Source organism: Chionomys nivalis, chromosome 15 (genome assembly GCF_950005125.1).
Source record: "Chionomys nivalis chromosome 15, mChiNiv1.1, whole genome shotgun sequence".
Classification (NCBI taxonomy): domain Eukaryota; kingdom Metazoa; phylum Chordata; class Mammalia; order Rodentia; family Cricetidae; genus Chionomys; species Chionomys nivalis.
The window spans coordinates 33,629,680-33,652,514 of NC_080100.1; the positions used below are offsets into that span (position 1 = coordinate 33,629,680).

The following is a 22,835-nucleotide window of genomic DNA, read 5'->3' on the forward strand; positions in this document are numbered from 1 at the left end:
TGTGTGTGTGTGTGTGTGTGTGTGTGTGTGTGTGTGTGTGTGTGTGTGAAAGAGAGAGAAAGAGAGAAAAGAGAAGAAGAAGAAGAAGAAGAAGAAGAAGAAGAAGAAGAAGAGGAGGAGGAGGAGGAGGAGGAGGAGGAGGAGGAGGAGGAGGAGGAGGAGGAGGAGGAGGAGGAGGAGGAGAAGAAGAAGAAGAAGAAGAAGAAGAAGAAGAAGAAGAAGAAGAAGAAGAAGAAGAAGAAGAAGAAGAAGAAGAAGAAGAAAACAAACATTATGTGTAGAAAAAAAAAATGGAAGAAAAGATCAAGAATTCCAAAGGACCAGCAAAGCTCTAGCACGGGGAGCCATACAGCAGATGTGCAGAGATTGCCAGAGGCTGCTTACTGGCTTGCTGCCTGACTTGCTCAGTCTGCTTTCCTATAAAACCAGGTCCAGAGGTGGTGACACCATAGTGAGCTGTCCCCCCCCACACAACAGTCATCAATCAAGAAAATGCCCTACAGGCTTGCCTACAGGACAATCTCCTCAGATGAGGTTCCCTCTCCTCAAGATGACTCTAGCTTGTATAAGTTCACACACACAAACACAAACAAAAACAAACCCATCACAGCGACATGCTATAAGTGACCTCCTGTTTCTGTCTTGGCCTCTTGTGTCTCCTGCCCTTCTGTCTTTTGCCCTAGGATGGCACAGTGGAAAAATCCTTATCCAGTGCCAGGACACCAGCAAGCTCCCATACCATGAGCTAAATAAATGTTCCGTTTTCTAAGTTACTCTGTCTTGGGTATTCTGTTACAGCAACAGAAAACAGGCTAAGACTAGAGGAAAGAGGGTCCGACTAGAGAGCTAATTTTGAGAAAAAGTATTATGCATGCTTATTACAGCACACAGCATATGGCAGGAGGTGAGGGGGCTTTTTCGGATACCTAAGTTCTACCTTGAGTGAGCTGAGCTTGAACTAATGACAGGAAAGGAACTCATAAAGGAGAAATGGGAAAGGCAGTCAGAAATATGGCAGGAGGACTTAGAAAAGCCAGGTAGGAAAGAACAGTTTAGAACTCATTTTTACTAAAATAGTGAAAAATGAATCTTGGAAGAGGAAAGGGCAAAGGCAGAAGATGTTGGGAGCTGCAGATTCCTGGCCCCTTGACTTTCTTTGCTTGCTTTAGACCCTTTGCCTGCTGGAGTGAACTGAGCAGAACACCTGTGCCTGCAGCTGCTCTGAGCCTGATGAGTCTGCAGCTGGAAGATCCCAAGAGCTGGGCGTGGCTGAGGATCCATATATAAGCTGCCCCTGAGCACAATAAACTTGGCATTCTTGTATCAAGGATGACCCATGTCCTTGTCTCTCTCTATGTGTTTTTAAGTCTACAGTTTAGTTCCCGGCTTGCGTACTGTCTTGTAATGGCACGGGCGCTACAGGACCATTCGGCTTCTCACAAGAAGATGGGAGAAGGAAGGAGGAAGACTGGAGAAAATCAGACCATCTCTGGGCTGTGGGGTAGGAAGACATGCAGAGACGGCACTCTGAGGAGAATCAAGCAAAATAGAGTCAACATCATAACTTCCCATCCCAGTGACCTAGGACATCACAACTTCCCATCCCAGTGACCTAGGACATCACAATTTCTGATCCCAATGACCTAATGGAGAAGTTCTCAGTTATGACTGGCTGGGTGACTGGTGGCCCTTCCACACACAAGTGGCCCCATCTGCAGCAGCAGAAAACAAGAGGGTGTCTTCTGAACTCAGAACTAGGGGCAGCACTCTGCCTCGGTGACCCGTAGGAGAAAGATGATGCATCTGGAGCCAAGTTGCAAGGATGGCTACTCAGAACTCAGGTAACCTGAGATAGGATCAGCCTTCCTCCCAGGGTACAGGATTTCCTGTACCAGCCTAGTTTACCAGTGAGGCCATACAGGCCCTTCACCCAGTGCCTGAGGCCTAAGTTTCTTCTCCAGTACTTGGAGAACCTTCACTCTACCCCTTCCCACCCCTACCCCCACTCACCTCTACCCCCACTCACCCCTATTCCCACATACTCCCCACCCAACCCTACCCACCCCACTCACATCCCCACCCCAACCAGTACCTTGTGGCTATCCCAACAAATGACCACAAGTTGGGTGGTTATGCACTCAAAACTGACTCTCCCACAGTCTGAGACTGAAGTGTGAAGTCTAGGGGTGGGTGAGATGGCTTGCCCTAAGAGTCTCAGCCTTGCCACTTCCAGTTCCTGCAGCTGTAGCCATTCTCCTGTGCCTGCACCATGCCAGCCTGCCTCTATGAGCACTCTGGCTTCTCTGTGTCTCTTTGGTTTTCGTACAAGTCACAGGATACTTGACATTGGATTAGGCCTGCCTACACAACCCTGGACAGCGCCTGCCACGAACTTGAAACTCAGCATGTTATGAAAAACCCTTTGCCCATAGAGGTCACATTCACAGCCTACAGAGATGTCACACAAGTATCTGTGAGAAACTGTGCTTCAGCCAACACCACCGGTGACTCTTGCTCCACTGTCTTTAGCTTTATCTTCTGTAGTCCCTGATACCCAGGGAACACCATTGCGGTATTCACCCAAAAGCCAATCCCTCTGGGATAGATTCCAAGAGGCAGATCATAAAAACAGATGCAGCTTAAAGCAAAGAGTCCAAAACCTCTTCCACATTGCAAGAACAAGACTTGTGTACAGGATTCTGCTCTTTTACTCATTATTCCCAAAGAATATTCTCAGTCATAATTGCTTTATACAAGGTTAATAGATACTAAATGAAAACAGCATTAAATGGTCACATTAGTTGGGAAACTCTGAGTTAATGTTAAAGTCAGCTCTTTAATTCAGAGCTCATTGTATTTTAGGGCTGCTGCATACACTGGAGATGTATGCACTGGAGGATGAGGCTATAGTGGGTAGAATTTCTCAACTTCACTTGACTGCACAGTCCTTTACTTTAGCGTAACAAGGTACTCACTAGTGTCACCTGGAAAATGCTTTGTAAAACCTAGCCTAACCCAACAGTGGCCTTACTAATCAAAACGCTGGGCCAAAATAAACCAAGATAATTCCATGAATAGAGGCTATCGACAGAAGGATATGAAAGTTAACAAGGCCAGATAAACGTTGGGTCGGGGGTATCGGTGACATAACTGAAACCAAATTCAGGGAAGGGGGTCACCTTTTCAAAAAAGCGGGATTTCTTACAAGTCAACTGAGAGCAGGACTCTGAGACACCTTCTTGTCCTATGGTACAAGATCTTCCGCACAAAGGAGTGTGTATGCACTGTTTAGATCCCCAGAGACATAACCTGGGTCCCAGACCTGTGGGAGTCTTGTTGCCCCTACATAACACTCCGCCTGTGCAAGAGAGTAACGTTTTGAAGAAGCAGAAAGTTAAATAACTTAGAACTAGGAAATTTTTAGCTGAGAAGTAGCATTCTTGCCCAGCATATACCAAACTCTGGTTTGATCCCAAGTACAGCAGGAAAGAAGAGAGAAAGAGGGAGGGAGGGAAGGAGGGAGGGAGGGAGGGAGGGAGGGAGGGAGGGAGGGAGGGAGGGAGGGAGGGAGGGAAAGAAAGAAGAAATCTGTATACATAATCAATCCACAATTTTAATTTCAACAATCTAGAAGGTCACTCTAAGATAAAGCCACAAAAAAGAAATGTAAAATGGTCCCTCTCTTAGAGCTGGAGAGGTGGTTCAGCAGTTAAATTCGTGAACTGTTTCTATACCGCCAAGCACTCCCTGTTGGGCGGCTTAAATCCACCTGTAACTCCAGCTCCGGGAGCATCCATTGCCTCTACCCCGCCCCGGGACACCTTCACTCACAGGCACACCCACCCACAGATGCTCGAGCATAATCTAAAGTAAAGCATTTTTAAGTGATTTCCTTTTTAAACCACGGAATGAAATAGTCTCGCTCTCACAGTTCTTTAAGCATTCTTGCTGCTATCCTTCCTCACATCCTGACTTATAAGACGGTTCTTATAAGAAGATATATTAAATAGTTGTGGTGTCAGGTACATACATAAAATTGTCACTTAGAGAACTCCCTTGTCAAAAAGTTAAACATCCCCATTGACTTCTGCCACAAAGTTCCAGGCACAGGCCTTTAAATGTGCACTTCCAACTTGAAATAATGCTTTTTAATCCACACTCAGGATAACGTCTTTATTATATTCAATAGCGACAATGAGCAATTAAAATGCCCTTTTACCCATTATGTGTTAAAAAGGAAAAGGAAAAAAGGAAAAACAATGGAATGAGCTAGCAAACAGGGGAAAGCCCAAATATTTTCAAAAGCAAGGTTTGGAAGCTAGCTTGGTGTAAATTGAACAGACGTTCCCGGAGAAAGGCACCTGCCATGAAAGGAACAGTGTTCTTGAGCCTCTTTCGGAACACATCAGAGACAGCCTTAACTTACGAGACAGTGGGAAATCACACCTTTACAGGGGAGGCTGTGGCTTCAAATTCTAAGAATACTGTTGCTGGGAGTGCTATAAATTTTGTTTCTGCCTGCAAGTGTCATCAATGACACTACATATTGACCCTTTGCTATGGACCATGAAAGTCATGTCAAAGGCAGGTCTCACCGCAAACTAGAAAGTTACCTACATACAGAATAAAATAAAGGTAAAAAGGCCTGAATTAAAATGTAGATAAAGATAAACAGTTTAATTAAATCATAAGAGCTAGTGGGACAAGCATAATATTAGGCTGAGCATTCATAACTAGCTAAAAAGTCTCCCTGTTATAATTTGGCATCTGGTTGGTGGCCCAAAAGATAGCCTACTACAGCTATATCTCCTGTTCCATGATTATTAATCTTAATTATTAAACATTTCTTTCTCTATCAGAAGAGAATTCCACATAGGTTCTTGTAACAGTACTTCCAAACTTTATGCATTTTACACTTCAGGAAAGAAAAGAGGGGTCATATGTTCTGCCTGGCTGGTCCTGGGGAAATCTCCCTTTCTTTCTTCTTTGTTCTCTTTTATCTCATTCTCTCTCAAACTTAGATAATTCTTCCTACTTATTCTCTCTGCCTGCCAGCCCTTTCTATTCCTCTCCTGACTAGCTACTGGGTGTTTAGCATTTTATTAGACCAATCGGGTGCCTTATGCAGGCAATGTAAAACAGCACCACATCTTTATATAATTAAACAAATGCAACATACACAAATGTTAACACATCTTTACATCATTAAACCAGTGCAGCATAAGCAAATGAAACACACGTCTACATAGTTAAAATAATATTCCACAGCAGATAGCTCAACAGTTAAGAGCATTTTTACACTTTCAGAGGACCCAGATTAATTTTTCAGCTCCCACATGGTGGCTCACAACCACCCGTTACTTCAGTTCCAGAGGGATCTGATGCCTTCTTCTGATCTGAGTGTGCACCAGACACACACATGGTGCACATACATACAGGCAGGCAAAATACTAACAAATAAAATAAGCAAACCTTTATACTTAAAAAAAAAGTTACCTACACACTGTTGTCTTTTTTAATGTAAGAAACTAACTTTTTGAAAATTTAAACAGTGTATCTGAATTACACTCACCTCCCCACTCCTCCCCTAACCCTCTCAGATCATCTCCTCGCCTCCCCACCCCAGCCCTCACTCCCTCACCCCTCAGATCATCTTCCATCCCCTCACCCCTCCCCTAACACCTCAGATCATCCCTCACCTCCCACCCCTCCCCTTACCCCTCAGATCATCTCCCACCTCCCCATTCCCCCCTAACCCCTCAGATCATCCCTCTCCTCCCCACTCCTCCCTTCACCCCTCAGATCATCTCCCACCTCCCCACTCCTCCCCTAACCCCTCAGATCATCTCTCACCTCCCCACTTCCTCCCAACTTCCTGTCGCCTTTTTTTCCCCACTGAGTCCAATTCATGCTGCCCTTATACTTATGAGCATGGGATCATCCATGGGACCTAGGTCACCACATCCTTAAAAAAACAAAAAATGGACTCCCCCCCCCCAGGAGCTAAGTCTGTCAGTAGGTACTCTGCTGGCTTGACCTTCTGCAGGTATTGTTCAGGCAGCCACAGCTGCTGTGAGTTCCTGAGCATAGCATGCCTGTCTTGTCCAGGAGACAGCTTCTCTGTGGAAACTGACTAAAGCGCACACACATTCAAGGAAGAGGAACCTGGACAGCTTCAAGAGACAAACAAGTGTGATCAAACTTAGAAGCATTTCTCTCTATGTTCCGAGAAGGGGTGGCTCTAGGATTTTGCCCTCTGTTGAGGGTGAAATCAAAGAGCCAGTCTTTCATCAGAGCTTTCCCACTTGGTGGCAGCACACTTTGCCATGGCATGTAGCATGTACTCACCAAAGAACCCCCTGAACCTGAAGAGGGTGGCGCAGGTCCCAAGGTGACTTCTTGGGAGCACCTTGGCTGTTGCAATCTCCTTTGTCTTAGGTAGCCGGGTGAGGGAGCAAAACTATAAAGAGGACCACAAAATTCATCTGGTGCATGATGAATGTGCATGAGTTGAGTCTAGACTCTATGTTCTGTTCACTCTTCCTCCAGCCACAGTGAGGACTGGGGAGTTTTAGAAATGATATCCACCCTGAGAAAGTTTATCCCAAGTCATCCAAGGACCAAGAAAACAAATCAACTCCCGTGCAATGAACCATGGAATTTAAATCGTGACCACTGGCCAGGGATAACCAGACTACTCCCAAGTTTCAGAGTCAAACTGTGATGAGAAAAAAAGAAGCAGAGACAGAAGAGATGGAGGAGGGAGGGAGGGAGAGAAGGAGAAAGGGAGGAGGAGAATAAACACAAATTAGATTAACTTTGAACTAATTGAGAGATTTTACAAAAAAAAAATTCATAAGAATTGGAATTCCTTTTGGACTCAGAGGATAAGGAAGGTGGGATCCTACATTCTATGATAAATTGTTTTCAGAAGATTCTTGATGTAGGGTGAAGATGAAGCCTACCTGAGAGTGAATATTTGAAGTCTGAATGCACTTCCCAATATTTACACTGAAAACATGTAGGCATCCATCCTTCATTCCTTTCCCAACAGCAAGGACCTCAGATTGCCAGGGAGACCACTCCATGGCCTACAAAGTTCAAAATAAGAAAACAGAAGTGAGCCCTGGAGAAAGCAAGCTCACAGGGTAATGTACATGGCAGTCTGTAGCTGCAGCAGCTCTCCCAGGTGAGAGCAGATACACCCCTCAGAAATTATTATCCAGGGGCAAGAAGCCACTGCTGAAAGAGAAGATGCCCAATAGAAGAGTTCCCTAAATTATGCTAACAATTGTAAGTATTTTTAGTATAGAAAAAAAAAAAAAAACACCTACAAAACCACACAATGGAAAAACTGCATGCAACACACCCATAGGGCAGAACTCTGAGGCTGGAGAAGCCTCTGGCTCTTCTGGACTCTGTGCTGAGTGGCAGACCCTGCTTTATGGCCTGAGTCTTTTTCCTCCAGATAGCAGTACATTAAAGAAAGCTATGCATAACTACCTGTAAATTCAGATCTCAGGTGTCTCAAATCCTAATACACTTCAAAAGATCAACTTATTTGCAAATAACTCCAGTCAACTGAAAATCAGAATTACTGTCTCATGTCTGTACTGATAGCTGGAATGGCTAGCAACTTCAAAGACCATTCTAATGACGATTTCTGTTGCATTCATCTGCCAAATCTAGTCCATCATCCCAGGAACTAACCTCACTCTTACATATTATCTTTCATGAGTCAAATGTTTTAGAGTAACAAACAGAGTTTATACTGATTTGTTCTCTCATTGGTTGTTGTATAAAGCTTTTTCGTGTTTTATCAAACTTTACATCGTCCTCATTTTGGTGGTTTTAACAATTATTTATGTATATGCATGTTTGTACACACATGCGTATGGCTACCTGAGGAGGCCAGAAGAAGGTGTTGGATCTCCTAGAACTAAAGTTACAAGAGTTGTGAGCTCTATTGTGGGTTCTCTGCAAGAAAAGCAAGTGCTCTTAACTGCCAGGCCCCTTAATTATCATTTTCACTAATCTCTTTATAATCCATCAGGTTTTGTTATCCTTACGCTGGATTTGTCATTGTTTGTTGCTATTATTATTATTATGGTTTTGTTTGTATAGGATTAGTTGACATTTTACAGAGAAGTGGATTGTTTTGTTTGTTTTGTGTTTCATTCAGTGTTTGCCATCATATAAAACAAAATGTATCCCTGGGACAGTAAACTCCACAGGAACAGGTACAGGGGAGTAACCACTGAGGGAGTGGGCTGGAGTCAGAGACCTCTGCAGGTCCAGGCATCAGTCTGGGACCTCCAAGGGAGTAGGCAGGAACAGAGATCTTTGCTGAACCAACCCCAAAACCAGGGACCTCTACAGGAGCAGATCCAGACCAGGGACATTTACAGAAACAGGACTAAGCCAGCAACCTAGGCCAGAGCAAGCCTGAGACAGCGAACTCCACAGTAGCAGAGCAAACCCCAGGAGCACTGAGCGACCTCCAGGAACACAGACTGATGAATGGGATGACTGGAACCGTGGCACTGACTGCACCATGAAGAGCAACCATCTGAGCCATTGATCTACTGACACCTGGAAGATAGAGTCACAGACAGCCCCAACTATACCAATTAGAGAAAAAGATGGGTAGACAAGGTAAGAACACATGCAACACCACAAAGAGCAACACAGTAAAAACTAGTAACCCTACAATAGCAAGACTTGAACAACCAAATATAGATGAAGCAAAGAAAATGACCTAAAAATAACTTCAGGAGAATGTTTGAGGCCCTTAAAGATGAAATTAAAAATTCCCTCAAAGAAATGGAGGAAAAGAAAAAAAAAGGAAGACATCAACAAACCCCTTAAAGAAAACCAAGAAAAAACAATCAAACATATGAAAGAAACTATTCAAGACTTGAAAACTGAACTAGAAACAATAAAAAAACCCACAAGTTGAGGGAATTATAGAAACAAAAATCACAAGAAAACAATCAGGAACCACAAATGCAAGCATAAACAGCACAACATAAGAGATGGAAGAGAGAGTCTCAAGCACTGAAGATACAAGAGAGGAAATAGCCTCATCAGTCAAAGAAAACATTAAATATATCAAAAGCTTAAAAAAATTTCCAGGAAATATGGGACACCATGAAAAGACCAAACCTATTAAACCTATGTATAATAGAAGGAGAAGTTCAACTCAAAAACACAGAAAATATATTTAACAAAATCATAGAATAAAACTTTCCCAACCTAAAGAAAGATATGCCTGTGAAGATACAAGAAGCTTACAGAACACCAAATAGACTAGATCAAAAATAAAATTCCCCTCGTCACATAATAATCAAAACACTAAACATACAGAATAAAGAAAAGTAAGAGCTGCAAAGAAAAAAGGTAAAGTAACGTATAGAGGCAGACCTATCAGAATTACACCTGACTTCTCAATAATGATGGTCAAGTGCTATGCAGACATTAAGAGACCATGGATGCCAGCCCAGACTACTATGCCCATCAAAACTTTCAATCACCATAGAAGGGAAAAATGAGATATTCCATGACAAAACCAGATTTAACCAATACTTAGCCACAAACCCAGCCCTACACAAAGCACTAGAAGGAAAACTCCAACCCAAGGAAGTTGGCTATATCAACAAAACACAGACAATTGACAATCTCACAGCAGAAATTCCAAAGATGGAAAAACACACAAATTAACATCACCAACAATGAAAACTAAATTAGCAGGATATAGCGATCACTGGTCATTAATATCTCCTAATATAAATGGACTCAACTCACCTATAAAAACACACCGGCTAACAGATTGGATACAAAACCAAAATCCATCCTTCTGCTGCATACAAGAAACATACCTCAACCTCCAACACAGACATCGCCTCAGAGTAAAGAGTTGGAAAAATTTTTTTCTGATCAAATGGACCTAAGAAACAAGCTGGTATAGCTATCCTAATATCTAGTAGAGGTCATGTAAAACACATGACAGACACAGTAACTTGGGAACATGTAGATTATGATGGAATACCTAGAGCAACAAATATAAATACACAATAAGGAAATCAATTAAGGTAGGACAGAAGTAGAAAATTTGCAAGAAGTGGGCCTTGGGCACACTAACATTTAGAGCATGGAGAGATAGAAGAGGACCAGGGACCAGCCAAAAAATAAGAGCAGAGTGGTTATAAAGCCAGAAGGCCTATGTGTCCATTTTAAAGATACATATAGCAGGCAACCCAAAAGAGCCATGAAAGAGGGGTCAGCGGCTCAGGTTGGAGGGTTTTAGAAGGGCAGTTTCAATGAACAGAATGGTGAGATTTAGAATCCCACAGCAGTGGGCGCATGACAACCTGAAAAGAGATAGATGCTGTCAATATGAGCATCTTTGGCCGTTTTACTGTTGAGGAGAGAAAAAAAGAGCTATGACTTGAAGAAAAAGTGGGCACAAGAGTTGCCTTTTAGTATGAGTGTTTTGAGTTTTTAATATTTCGTGAGAATTTATATCCCTTAATTGATCATGATGATAAGTTCTCTGGGAAAAAGTGCCCTGAAGAGTGATGATGGCGAACTGCTTACCTCTGCTCATTCCTTGTGGATGTTCCCCCTCCCTCTTCTGCTCCCTCCCCCACCAGAAGAGTTCACCTTGGCCCTTGCTCTCAACCTAATCATCCACCCTACATGCCAGTTTATCCTTTATTTCAGCCATTAATGTCACTGTCAGTGATCTGTCAAAGCTTCTCCATGTCACACTAACTCCTTCAGTGAAGAATTTGAAGCAGTTTTCTCTCCCCAAACTGTCTTCCCAATGGTGCTACTCTCTTGCTTCAAAACTTGTAATAACATGAAATTCATTCTTGATTCTTTGGTGGCTTTCTCCTGAAAAAAAGATGTGTTCTATATTTTATGCATATATTACATACATACATGCACCTACACATACACATATACACACACTGTAAACTGTCTTCATTCTTTTGATATTTCTCTTAGTCAACAAATCTCAAATTAAATGTCTACAACCGACTCTTTTTCCCCATGAACTGCACTTACCTACCAGTGGCTCAGTCCCCATATGTCCTTCTTGCTACATTACCAATAATTTTCAACATAATGCCTTTGCTCACGCAACAGCAAAAATGTTCTCTCTCCCCTCTACCCTTGCAAGTCTTACCCATCTCCCTTGATGCAGCTTAAGTCTGGGTATCTCTAGAGTATTTCTGAGCTCACTGAGATCCAAATAAGTGACTTACTTAAAGTCACTATTTGCATTCTACATTGGCATGTTGACAGTCAGACCTGTGTAGTTAGCACTGTCTTCCAAATTAGATTATGAGAGCCACTTATTAAATCCAATGTTACTGTTTAACTGATTAGAAATAGTCACACTTAAAATCCATGTATAAGAGTAGGTCAACATCAGTCCAGTTCATTCTAATATAATAAAATAAAAATGTATTAGTGAATAATAACACTCATGTCCTACCACCAACACCCATTCCTAAAACTTAAGTAGTGCCCAAAGCATGGTAGTTACATTAACCATAGTTGCACGGCACATCGTATGGGCATGAAACATACAGACTTTCTGGCTCTTCCAGAATCATACTTCAGGTTTATGTCAGAGCATCGGCTACATCTTGTTACTTCAGCTGCTCAACTGGCAATCTAAGCAGTGACTTACAGTAGTCATTTCAAAGACTCATGAAATGAAGCTCCACCTCCAGGTGGCATATAAAATGGCGGATGCTGCTGAACCTCCTAAGGTAGAAGGATTCATCTCTGACTCCATCTCTACAGCCTGCAGGAAACAAACAGTTCTACAGATCTCTAAGATCACACAAATACAGTATTTCACCTGTGAGTATCAAAGAGATTACTGAGTGAGAAAGAAAACAGTCACTCTGATAAAACTGAAACACAAAGAATACAGGAAGAAAGAAAAGAAAAAAGTTCAGTGTGGACTTCCAGGTAAGAGTGAAAAATTATTATTATTATTTTTTTTTTTTTTTTTTTGGTTTTTCGAGACAGGGTTTCTCTGTAGCTTTGGTGCCTGTCCTGGAACTAGCTCTTGTAGACCAGGCTGGTCTCGAACTCACAGAGATCCGCCTGCCTCTGCCTCCCGAGTGCTGGGATTAAAGGCATGCGCCATCACCGCCCGGCTGAAAAATTATTCAATGGTATTTTTCAGCAAAGAATATATGGCAGACATAAATGTAGACAAATGGTCTCATGAGGGACACACAGAGTACCACATCATGCTTTGAATATTTATTCTGTCATTTGAGACTTTTCAAAGAAAATGAACTTTGTATGTTTGCATATCCATCCCAGTGATGCCTACCTTGCAGACTTAAGCTCTACTCTTTGTTCATAAATAGTTGTTGAGTTGTTGATTTTAACTTTTAATCTTACACTACCAAAACAAAGCTACTAATTTTTGGCTAATTTTACCCTTGACTATTTGGGTTCATGATTCTATCATTTGTTCTAAGTTTTCATCAAAAGACCCCACTAAGTCCAAACCACTGGCCACTATCTTTTCATCTCTAGCCTTCAATTCATGATCAAACTGATAGTGATACATCAACAGGAAACAAGATAACTCAAGAGACTTGTGGCGTCTGTGACTAAAGGACTTCTGATAAAAGCCTAAAGGTTTCACAGTGTTGTACCAAAAAAGCCAGTCATTACTCATAAATGCTTATCTTGAGGTTCACTTTGAATCCTTGCAACTGTCAGAACTTCAAGTTTACTGGAAACATTCAGGCCTACTAATAAAAGGTCTCAAAATTATTTTTTAACAAAATCAATACCCAAAGCATTAACAACAAAGATAAGGATGTAGTTTCATATAGAATTCTTGCTTAGCATGTACAATGACTCAGACTCAAGTCCTAGCACCATACACACACACACACAAAATCAATCAATCACTAAATCAACAAGAAGAACCAAAAATACAAGATCTTATAACTAATGAGTGATGGATGATTATACTAAAGTTGCAGGATATAAAGTTAACATATAAAAGTCAATTGCATTCTTATATGCCATCAATACACAACTGGAATTTAAAATTCAAAACAAATAGTATTATATTATTAACCAAATTTTTAAATGCTTAAGTGTGTATTTTCAAAAGCATGTGAAATATATGTATAAAAAAACACTAAAAACTTTTGATGAAAAATAAAAAGAATATCTATAAGGGAGGTATTTGCACATATAAGAGTAAGAAGACTTATTATGTCCACATGCAACTCCCTCAAATTGATCAACAGATTTAATATAATCACAACCAAACTCTCAGCAAGTTATTTTGTGGATATTGATAAGGTAATTCTAACAGCCCTATAGAGATACAAAAAGCAAAAATAGTTGACGCGTATTGAAGGGTAAGAACAAAGTGAAAGACTAGCATTATCCAACTTCAAGACTTATGACAAGCTCTGGTAGTCGGGACAGTATAACATTGACAGAAGAATCAACAAGTTCAATGGAATGGGATGGAGAGCCTAGGAATAAACCCGAACTTATACCCTCATCTAGCTATTGAGAAAGAAACAAAAACAACATAATGTGAAGCTCGATTAATTGAAAACTCAGGGTCAGAAATTGGGGTTCAGCCTGAAGATTCAAAGAGCAAGGCAGCCAAGCACTGGCTCTTATCTCAACCTCAGTCTGAAATGGCAATCCTACCTCCTGGAATCTCGGAAGTAGACCGCATCTGAGAGCTGTCTTGCCCCATTTTATATTTCTCTCTGGGCTAGGATCAAAGGCATGCACCATTGGGATTAAAGGCATGCACACCCAATTTCTATGGCAACAAGGGTGTGTGTTATTGTAGCTACTGGGATTAAAGGTGTGTGTGTTACCATAATCTGGTCTGTAAGGCTGACCAATGGGACTATTTTACTCTCAGATCTTCAGACAGTCTTTATTTTTTAAAATACATTTGAAATGCCACTACATTTGCCCATTTTGTCTAAAAAAAAAAGGCTATCGCCAATATAAGAAAACTATATACAGTAAGTATAATGACGATATACAATATATACAGGCAATAAATACATCAATAATGTCTAGTCTATTTGCATTTGACAAACTCAGAGAAAATATTTTGTATCTATCCTATCTTGGTGTGTCCAAAGTCTTATACCTAATTTATTTTCTATCATAACTTGCTTTGGTAAACTATAGCTCTCTAATCTTCAACTCCCTCAGAGACCCAAGAAGGAAATAATATTAACTGAGTAAGCAGAACTGCAAGCAAGTGACTTCCAAAACCTGTGAATAATGGCAGAAACAACTGACTGCCTAAACAGTCACAAAAAGTTCCTTTGCAATATTGGGACATCCATCTTCAGCCTACAGGCCTAGCATCTTCAACAGACTTTTCTGTGAAACAGGATATTTGTGTCCTCCTTATCTAATTAGGACAGCATAATGTTAACAGTTGAGGCATAGACATTTTCTTCACCAGTGTCTTACTTTTGCCACAAAGAAAGTAAACTCCATGTGGAGTTTCTTTGATGCCCATTATTTTCTCTGAAGTAGATTGGTGCTGCCAAGAGCAGACATGTCTCATTGCCATCAAAAAGAAGAACCTAGGTTATTATTTTTTTTTTTTTTTTGGATTTTTCGAGGCAGGGTTTCTCCGTAGCTTTTGGTTCCTATCTTGGAACTAGCTCTTGTAGACCAGGCTGGCCTCGAACTCACAGAGATCCACCTGTCTCTGCCTCCCGAGTGCTAGGATTAAAGGCGTGCACCACCACCGCCTGGCAAACCTAGGTTATTAAGACATCTTAAGTGTCATAGTCTGTATATCTCTGATGTGTTTGAAGATAGCCTATCTATCTAAATTATATCATTGTTTAGCCTTGAAAACATACCTAATGTGGCTACAAGGTCGGTGATTATATTAACCAATATTTCTTTATTATCCTAAACAGTAGCACAGACACTGAAAGAAACAATTAATAAATGGAATCTTCTGAAACTAAGAAGCTTCTGTAAAGCAAAGGACACAGTCAATAAGACAAAACAGTAGCTTACAGAATGGGAGAAGATCTTCACCAAACCCCACATTGGACAGAGAGCTGATCTCCAAAATATACAAAGAACTCAAGAAATTGGTCATCAAAAGAACAAATAATCCAATAAAAAAATGGGGTGCAGACCTAAACAGAGAACTCTCAACATAGAAATATAGAATGGCTGAAAGACACTTAAAGAAGTGTTCAACATCCTTAGGCATCAGAGAAATGCAAATCAAAACAACGCTGAGATTTCATCTTACACCTGTAAGATGGCCGATCAAAAACACTGATGACAACTTATGCTGGAGAGGTTGTGGGGTAAAGTGAACACTCCTGCATTGCTGATAGGAGTGTACACTGGTACAGCCCCTTTGGATATCAGTATGGGGATTTCTCAGAAAATTAGGAAACAACCTTCCTCAAGACCCAGTAATACCACTTTTGGGTATATACCCAAAGGATGCTCAATTGTGCCACAAGGACATGTGCTCAACTATGTTCATAGCAGCATTGTTTGTCATAGCCAGAACCTGGAAACAACTTAAATGCCCCTCGACTGAAGAATGGATAAGGAAATGTGATACATTTACACAATAAAGTACTACGCAACAGAAAAAATAATCACATCTTGAAATTTGCAGACAAATGGATGGATCTAGAAAACATCATATTAAATAAGGTAACCCAAACTCAGAAAGACAAATTATCATATGTATTCACTCATAAATGGCTTTTAGACATAAAGCAAAAAAAAATCAGCCTATAATTCACAATACCAGAGAACCTAGACAACAAAGAGGACCCTAAGAGACATACATAGATTTAATCTAGGTGGGAAGTAGAAAAAGACATGATCTCCTGAGTAAATTGGGAGCATGGGGATCATAGGAGAGGTAGGAGAGGAAGGGAGGGGAGGGGAGAAAAATATAGATCAATATAAACAATTGATCTATACCCATACCTGGTATAGAAACCCATGCCTGGTCAGACTCCAGGGAACAATTGGTCATGGAGTGCTCAGCTACACTGAATACATCTGGACCAGAACTCTTGCACCTAAGGCTCAAGGAAGATACAAATGAGAATGTAGAAATATTGCACGAGTCAGAGAGCCAGGAAATCTGCAAGATGTTTGTCTCCTAGAAATGACAGAGAAGCTTTACCCACTAAACCTCAACAATATGGCTACCTAAAAGACAAGAGAGTATGGTACCAATAGTAATACAATGAGTACAATACCAATACCTACATGGAAGAGGGAAATCTTATTGGACACTATTCTTATCAAAGATCTACAGGTAACTAAAGAATGCTGGGAATGGGAGATAATCTTCCTCAAGGAGGAGCCACTTAATTGCCTATCTAATACCAACTGGTCAGTCCTGAAATCAAATACAAGTAACACTGAACAGACTCAACGAGCTATATCTATACACTTATACATATATGTAACAATAACAATTAAAGAAAAAGAGGTCATGAAAAAATAATCACAGAACATTTAATTGAAGACAGAAAATGTAGGTTCTCATACTGTGTTGACTTTGGCCTCAGGTAGCTAATTGACTTTGGCTAAACAAATGAAAATGAGAAAAGATTTTCCTCTTGAAGGAATTAAATAGCATATACCTTATTGTCTCTCATGCAGTTAGTGGACAGGGAGCATGGAGGAGTGACATACCTGGGCATGAAGACCTTTTAAAAAATAAAAAAAAACATAAGAAGGAAAATATAGTGTGCCTTTGATTTAGATTCTAGAATTTGACTGTAGGTGAATTGGACCAACTCATTGTACCTAGTCTTAGGCTAGTAGTTTCCTAAAGAGAAGCCTACATCTGCTGTGGTTTCCTATAGTAAGCACCTATGGAAAGCATTCTTCTTTGGGTGTAGAGTTTATACAGGTAAAAGCATAGACATCCAACTAGGAGCAGCAGCCACCATGCTGATAATTGACTTGATGTGTTCTATATTTGTGTTCTTTGTCCTTTGTCTTTGTAAGAACTGTGGCATCAATACATCTACCTTTCAGTTCAAATATCATGATTGACAGGCAACATAGGCTCCAAAACCATCTATTTTCTGGGTCATTTACTTGATTATCAGCTAAGATCTTGTGGTACAAGATGAGCTTTCCAGAGGCATTTCTTTACACCATTTTTGTAATTTATATATGTTGCTATATGACTTTGAGATAATAATGCCCATACATGTCTTTGCTTTTACATTGTGATCATGCTCAGAAGTGGACTTGTTAACTGAATATGCTTAGAAACATCAGAGCTCTATATGAATGTGTCCAGACTCCCTAAATAAAACCTTCAAGCTTCCCTTACTTAGAAAAAGCATTGCTTTAGAAACGACTCCCAATTTCTCCTTGTCTCCTGCAGGTAAGAAATTGTTATCAGTTCTTCTGTCTTGGCTGTTGTGATGCTATTCTTTCTAGCCAAAAAAGACTACCTCTGGAATTAATTGAAACCCAAAGAATTGTATACGCCTGTGAGGGAATTTTTCTTAATTAAAGGTTTTGAAATGGGGAAAAAAAAGAATAGGTAGAAATAGTTCAGTAGTTTGAAGGATGCTGCAAGGAGCATCTTTCCAAGCTATGACATCACTATATCACCCTGCTCAGATATCATTGTAGTATGCATGTGTTACCAGTCACTGGCCTTCACCACCTGACCTTTAGGGTACCACTTTGCCACTATTCCTTCCTATTATAGAAAGATGTGTAAAGGCAATTGGCAATAGCAACAGTGAAATGCTGTCTAAGAAACAGAAGTCAATTTTATTTACATCAGTATTTTTCATGTTTTCTGTGGTGGTCAGTTTCAGCTGTCAACTTGTCACAGTCTAGAGTCACCTGGGAAGAGCGTTTCAATGAGGGATGGTCTGTGGGTGGCACATGGTGTGCCTGTAGAAGACCGCCTTAATTAAGTTCATTGGTGTGGGGATACCCAGCCCACTGTGGGTGGCACTATTCCTTAGGCGGGGATTCCGAACTGTGTACGGGTAAAGAAATTGAACCAAGCCCAAGAAAACAAGCAAGTAGGCGGGCATGCTTGCATTTATTCCCTCTCTGCTCTTGGATGTGGTGTGACTAGATGCCTCAAGTCCCTGCCTTGATTTACCCAAAATGATGGAGTTGTAAGCCACATAAACTACTCCTCCCCTGAGTTGTTTTCTATAAGAGTGTTTTCAAGCAACATAAATGAAACTAGAACATATTCTCTTATCAAGATTAAGAAAGTCCTTTACCAGACTTTTTGCTTCTGTGAAATACCTGTCAAACCACCCACAAATACTAGATATCTACCATGTATATTAAAAACTAAATATCCATTATATATGTATATATTGTATTGTATATACATTATATATATTTGTATATATAAATGTGTATGTATATGCATATATGATGTATATTTAGTTTTATATTTCTAGTGGATATATATATGATATATATATATATATATATATATATATCAGCTGAAGGAGATAGTGGAACAGACTCTTGTAAACTCCTTTTGATTAGCAATCTGTTGCACGGGGTTTCCAATTTTTCACACACTGCTTTATTAAGAAACAAATGGTGAGTTCATTTCAAGCTCAGAAGGAGCCAGGAAGCCCTTAATTTTAGCAAGAATTTTCCTAAAATAATGACCCTCCAAACTTCCTCAATTAGAGGGAATACAAAAGATTTCCCATGCTCCTGAGTCTCCCCCTGCCACTGTCAGGTAAATTCTGGTGTTGCTGCTTGTCCTGATGTGGGAAACCCCTCGGCTTATGAAGATTTGGGTCCCTTTGCAGTCTTTAGAATCACAATATCTCAGAAAGAAGCTGGTACCACTGTCAACATCCATCTTAACAAGCATGCTGAGCTGGGCACAGTGGTTCATATCTGCCATCTCAGCTCTTGGAAGGCTGAGGCAGGAGAATTGTGCAAAGTTTGAGGCCTGCCTGAACTACATAGTGAGTTCCATGCCATCCAGGACTATATAGTAAGACCTGTCTCAAAAGAAAAGGGGCTGAGGGGATCAGAAGAAAGAGAGAGTGGGAGGGAGGGAAGGAAAACAGGAAAGATGCTAAGTCACGTTGCACGGGACCTTTAAAGAGTAGAGCAGGAACTAAGCCATTAGATCATTAGATGACTCGTGGATAACTTTGTTTCTGAAGAATGGAAATCATAATATATATATTTTTCAGACTTTCATGTCCAGGAACCTTACCAAAGTCATCAATATTCTTTTTTTTTTTTTTTTTTTTTTTTTTTTTGGTTTTTCGAGACAGGGTTTCTCTGTGGTTTTGGAGCCTGTCCTGGAACTAGCTCTTGTAGACCAGGCTGGTCTCGAACTCACAGAGATCCTCCTGCCTCTGCCTCCCAAGTGCTGGGATTAAAGGCATGCGCCACCATCGCCCGGCAGTCATCAATATTCTTGAGCAGCGTTTCTCAGCATGTGAGTTGTGACCCCTTTGGTGCTGCACATCAGATATTTACATTATGATTCTTAATAGTAGCAAAGCTACAGCAGTAGTTATGAGTACCAACACAATAATTTTACAATTGGAGGTCACCACAGCATGAGGAGCTGTATTAAAGGATCTGAGCATTAAAAAGGTTGAGAACCACTGTTCTAGAGTCTTCAAAGCAAAAGCATATTCATACAGTGCAGAAATACATACATATATAAGTATATGCATATATACGTGCACACACGCATATATATATATATATTCTCTGAGCATATTTAAAGCATAAAACATGTATGAACATGACAACCACTGCACTATAGAAAGGGCAGAATCAGCGTGGTCTGTGGGCCCCTGCACTTGGACTTTTCTCTTAAGGAACAGCAACTTATCTTAGTGTACAAACTCACTGAAATCCTAAACCTGGGCTCACTGAGCCTTAGGTGTCTGCTGCTGGTGCCATCTTCAGCACTGATGAAGATGCAGGGATGTCTGAGGGAAAGCGAACCTACCAAAGCCAATGCAGAGGAACAGACTTCCTGGTCCCCGGCTGGGCTTGGCTGCCCTCTGGTGGTGATGGGTCTGCTGGCCACAGGAATCTCGGCAGACAGCCTCTTCACGGAGTGGCTCCTGAAGGTGGAGTAGGTGGTGGCCTGGCCGAAAGCCTGTTGAACACCAATGAAAGCTGTGAGTTCTAGTGGGCTCAAAGAGGCAAAGGTAAAATCCCTTCTAGTGGAATTCCATAGTATTTATCTAGAACAACACTGTATGTGAGCTTGAGAGTTAACTTTTGTGAACCTGGAGACTTTTTTTCCCCTATTTTTTAAAACACTTGAACATCGTTTCATAACCACAGCTTCCACCCATGGTCTTTAGATATACCGAAACACTTTAGAGGGTGGGCCTAATGACTTATCGTTATTACACATCAGCATAAAACAGAACATATGGGTTGGAGAGATGGTTCAGACTTTAAGAGCACTTCCAGAGGTACTGAGTTCAATTCCCAGCAACCACATGGTAGCTCACAACCATCTGTAATGAGATCTGGTGCCCCCTTCTGGTGTGCAAGCATACACTCAGGCAGAGCACTGTACACATAATAAATATGTCACACGAAGCGACACTGTGTGCTGAGCACTGCCAATTCCCTCTCCATTTTTTTTTTTTTTTTTGTCACTAGGAGTCCAATGTGTTACCCATTGTGCCACAGAGCCACCTTTCAACTTTCTTGCTGGCTCTAAAGTTGAGAACTTTGGAGACAAAGCAAGCAATGTCAGTGGGCCATGTCCAGACAATGTGTTCACTCCCAACAACGCCATCTAAGACTGTGGAGACTAAGAAAGGAGGGGCTGCCATACTAGAGAGAAGACAGACACTCTTGTTCAAATTTTCCTTGGTTTTCTAGAATTTAAATATGCATTTCAAGACAAAATAATATTGAACTTAAAGGGGGGAGAGCAAATCTAATGGTATATCTGAAAAGTGATTGACAAACTTTACACTGCTAATCACGCTGGGCCTTGATGTGTCTGTGTTCCTCTGACTTGGCAACTGCCACTCTGTCCATCTTGAAGAAGTCCTGCTTGGAATCTTGTTCAGGACTCTCTTCCAAGGTAACCACTGGCTCACAGTCCCAGCTGGGTTCACCAACAACTCCTTCAGGGATTTGTCTGGAACATAGCTTCACTCTGTGCCATACTAGGTTGGCAGCCTATTTAGGCCAAGTAACGGTTCCCAGGGTTCCAGATTCTAATCCCTGCCACCTATCAATATCATCTTCTATGGCAAAGAGGCTTCTCATATGAAATACCCACATACAGCGCAAAGCTGTGGATTAATTTACCTGAGTTGGGGATTCTACCCCTATCATCCTCTCGAGGCCTGAATACCATTATTTGTCCTGATAAGAAGCTGGAGGAAGAGTGAACTAGACCAAGAGCAGATGGCACTACGCCCACAGAGCAGAGGTGTAGCCATAACACGCACAACCCAGAAAATACGACAGCCATAAGAACCAAGAAAGACAGGGCAGCGCTGCTCCAGGCGAGCCTCTCGAGAAAGCAAAGCCTGCTGACACTTTCTTCTGTCTCAAGAAACTGGCCTCGGCCTCCATGTTTGCAAGACCAAACACTCTGGTGATTTTATTTCAGCAGCTGCAGGAAGCTGGTACACAGCTCTTGATGACCTTGAACAGCCCCAACAGAGTGCCAGCAGGCTGAGTTAATAGTAACACGTACAGGGCCCAGTAGTCAGATATGGGAACTAGATAGCGTGTCTCATCACTACCTTCTCAAGTGGGCACTAATCAAAGTTAATGGAGTTGATTCATTTAAGCAAAGCATTAAGTGAATGGATCACTTTCCCCAAAAGCAAATCACGTTCAGAAGGCAGAAGGGAATGAAGAAAGAGTCCAGAGGTAGGAAACGATCTTAGGAGTGAGAGTCATTGGGTAAGATAAAACAAGGGTTTTCCACATAAACTAGGGCATTATGCAAATGTCCCAGTAAGAGTGCTAGAATGTTAGACAAACACAAGTGCCCAGAGACAAATAAGGGGCATCCCAGAATACAGATGACACATCCAAACTCATCAGTGAGTTATTGAAACACACAAGGAAGGGCGGGGCGGTGGTGGCGCACGCCTTTAATCCCAACACTTGGGAGGCAGAGGCAGGCGGATCTCTGTGAGTTTGAGACCTGCCTGGTCTACAGAGCTAGTTCCAGGACAGGCTCCAAAACCACGGAGAAACCCTGACTCGAAAAACCAAAAAAAAAAAAAAAAACACACACACAAGGAAATGTTCCCCCAGAAAAATGTTCTTTTTTTTTTTACTTTCTCAACAAACAACAACAAGTAAGTGCCTTCCTCCAGGGTAGTGAGATGGAAGAGCAAGTCCCTGGTCTCCAGGATGACCGTAGTGAGTGAGGACTAGAGCTGGGCAGGAAAGTCGAGGACGGACAGAGGTGCTTGAAGCACAGGGACTAGAGATTGTCAGAGTTCAGACCATGCTGGGGTCGCTCGGGCCGGCTGTGAGGATGTGCCCTGCGGAGTCCAGATGTGCCTCTCATACAGACATCAAGGGGTAAGAGCATCAGTGGAGTTAACAGTGTGACGGAACTCAAAAATCAGTACAATCTTAGGTCTCCCTAGTTTAGAGTGAGCCCAGCTCTCGCAGAAGACCAGAGTGCAGTTCCAGCACCCACATTGGAAGGGTCACAACCACCTGCGACTTCGGTTCCAACGGATCTGATGTCCTCTTCTGGTATTTAAGAGCACCTTCACACACACATAGAAGATTTTATATGT

At 41.4% G+C, this 22,835-nt stretch overlaps 1 protein-coding gene across 1 annotated transcript; it reads right to left on the reverse strand.

Moving 5' to 3' along the window:
• Positions 1–1,662: 1,662 nt before the first annotated feature.
• Positions 1,663–21,399, reverse strand: Cdc20b (cell division cycle 20B). Its single transcript, XM_057789404.1, has 10 exons — positions 21,373–21,399; positions 20,039–20,191; positions 17,715–17,770; positions 16,021–16,115; positions 11,720–11,818; positions 10,351–10,370; positions 6,966–7,091; positions 6,349–6,460; positions 2,366–2,448; positions 1,663–1,803 (listed from the first exon to the last, which is right to left on the reverse strand). Exons 1-10 carry the CDS (start codon positions 21,397–21,399, stop codon positions 1,663–1,665), a joined length of 912 nt encoding a protein of 303 aa, XP_057645387.1.
• Positions 21,400–22,835: the final 1,436 nt, after the last annotated feature.

Bases quoted from the DNA above. Each gene is read 5' to 3' on its own strand.
- Cdc20b (XM_057789404.1), bottom strand. From the start codon at position 21,399: ATGATAGGGGTAGAATCCCCAACTCAG. The intron at 7,092-10,350 runs GTGGGATTCTAA...TGAACTTTGTAG, and splicing joins GTTGTCATGCGCCCACTGCT to GCCATGGAGTGGTCTCCCTG. The intron at 6,461-6,965 runs GTAGGCTTCATC...TCCTCTTTATAG, and splicing joins CTTCAAATATTCACTCTCAG to TTTTGCTCCCTCACCCGGCT.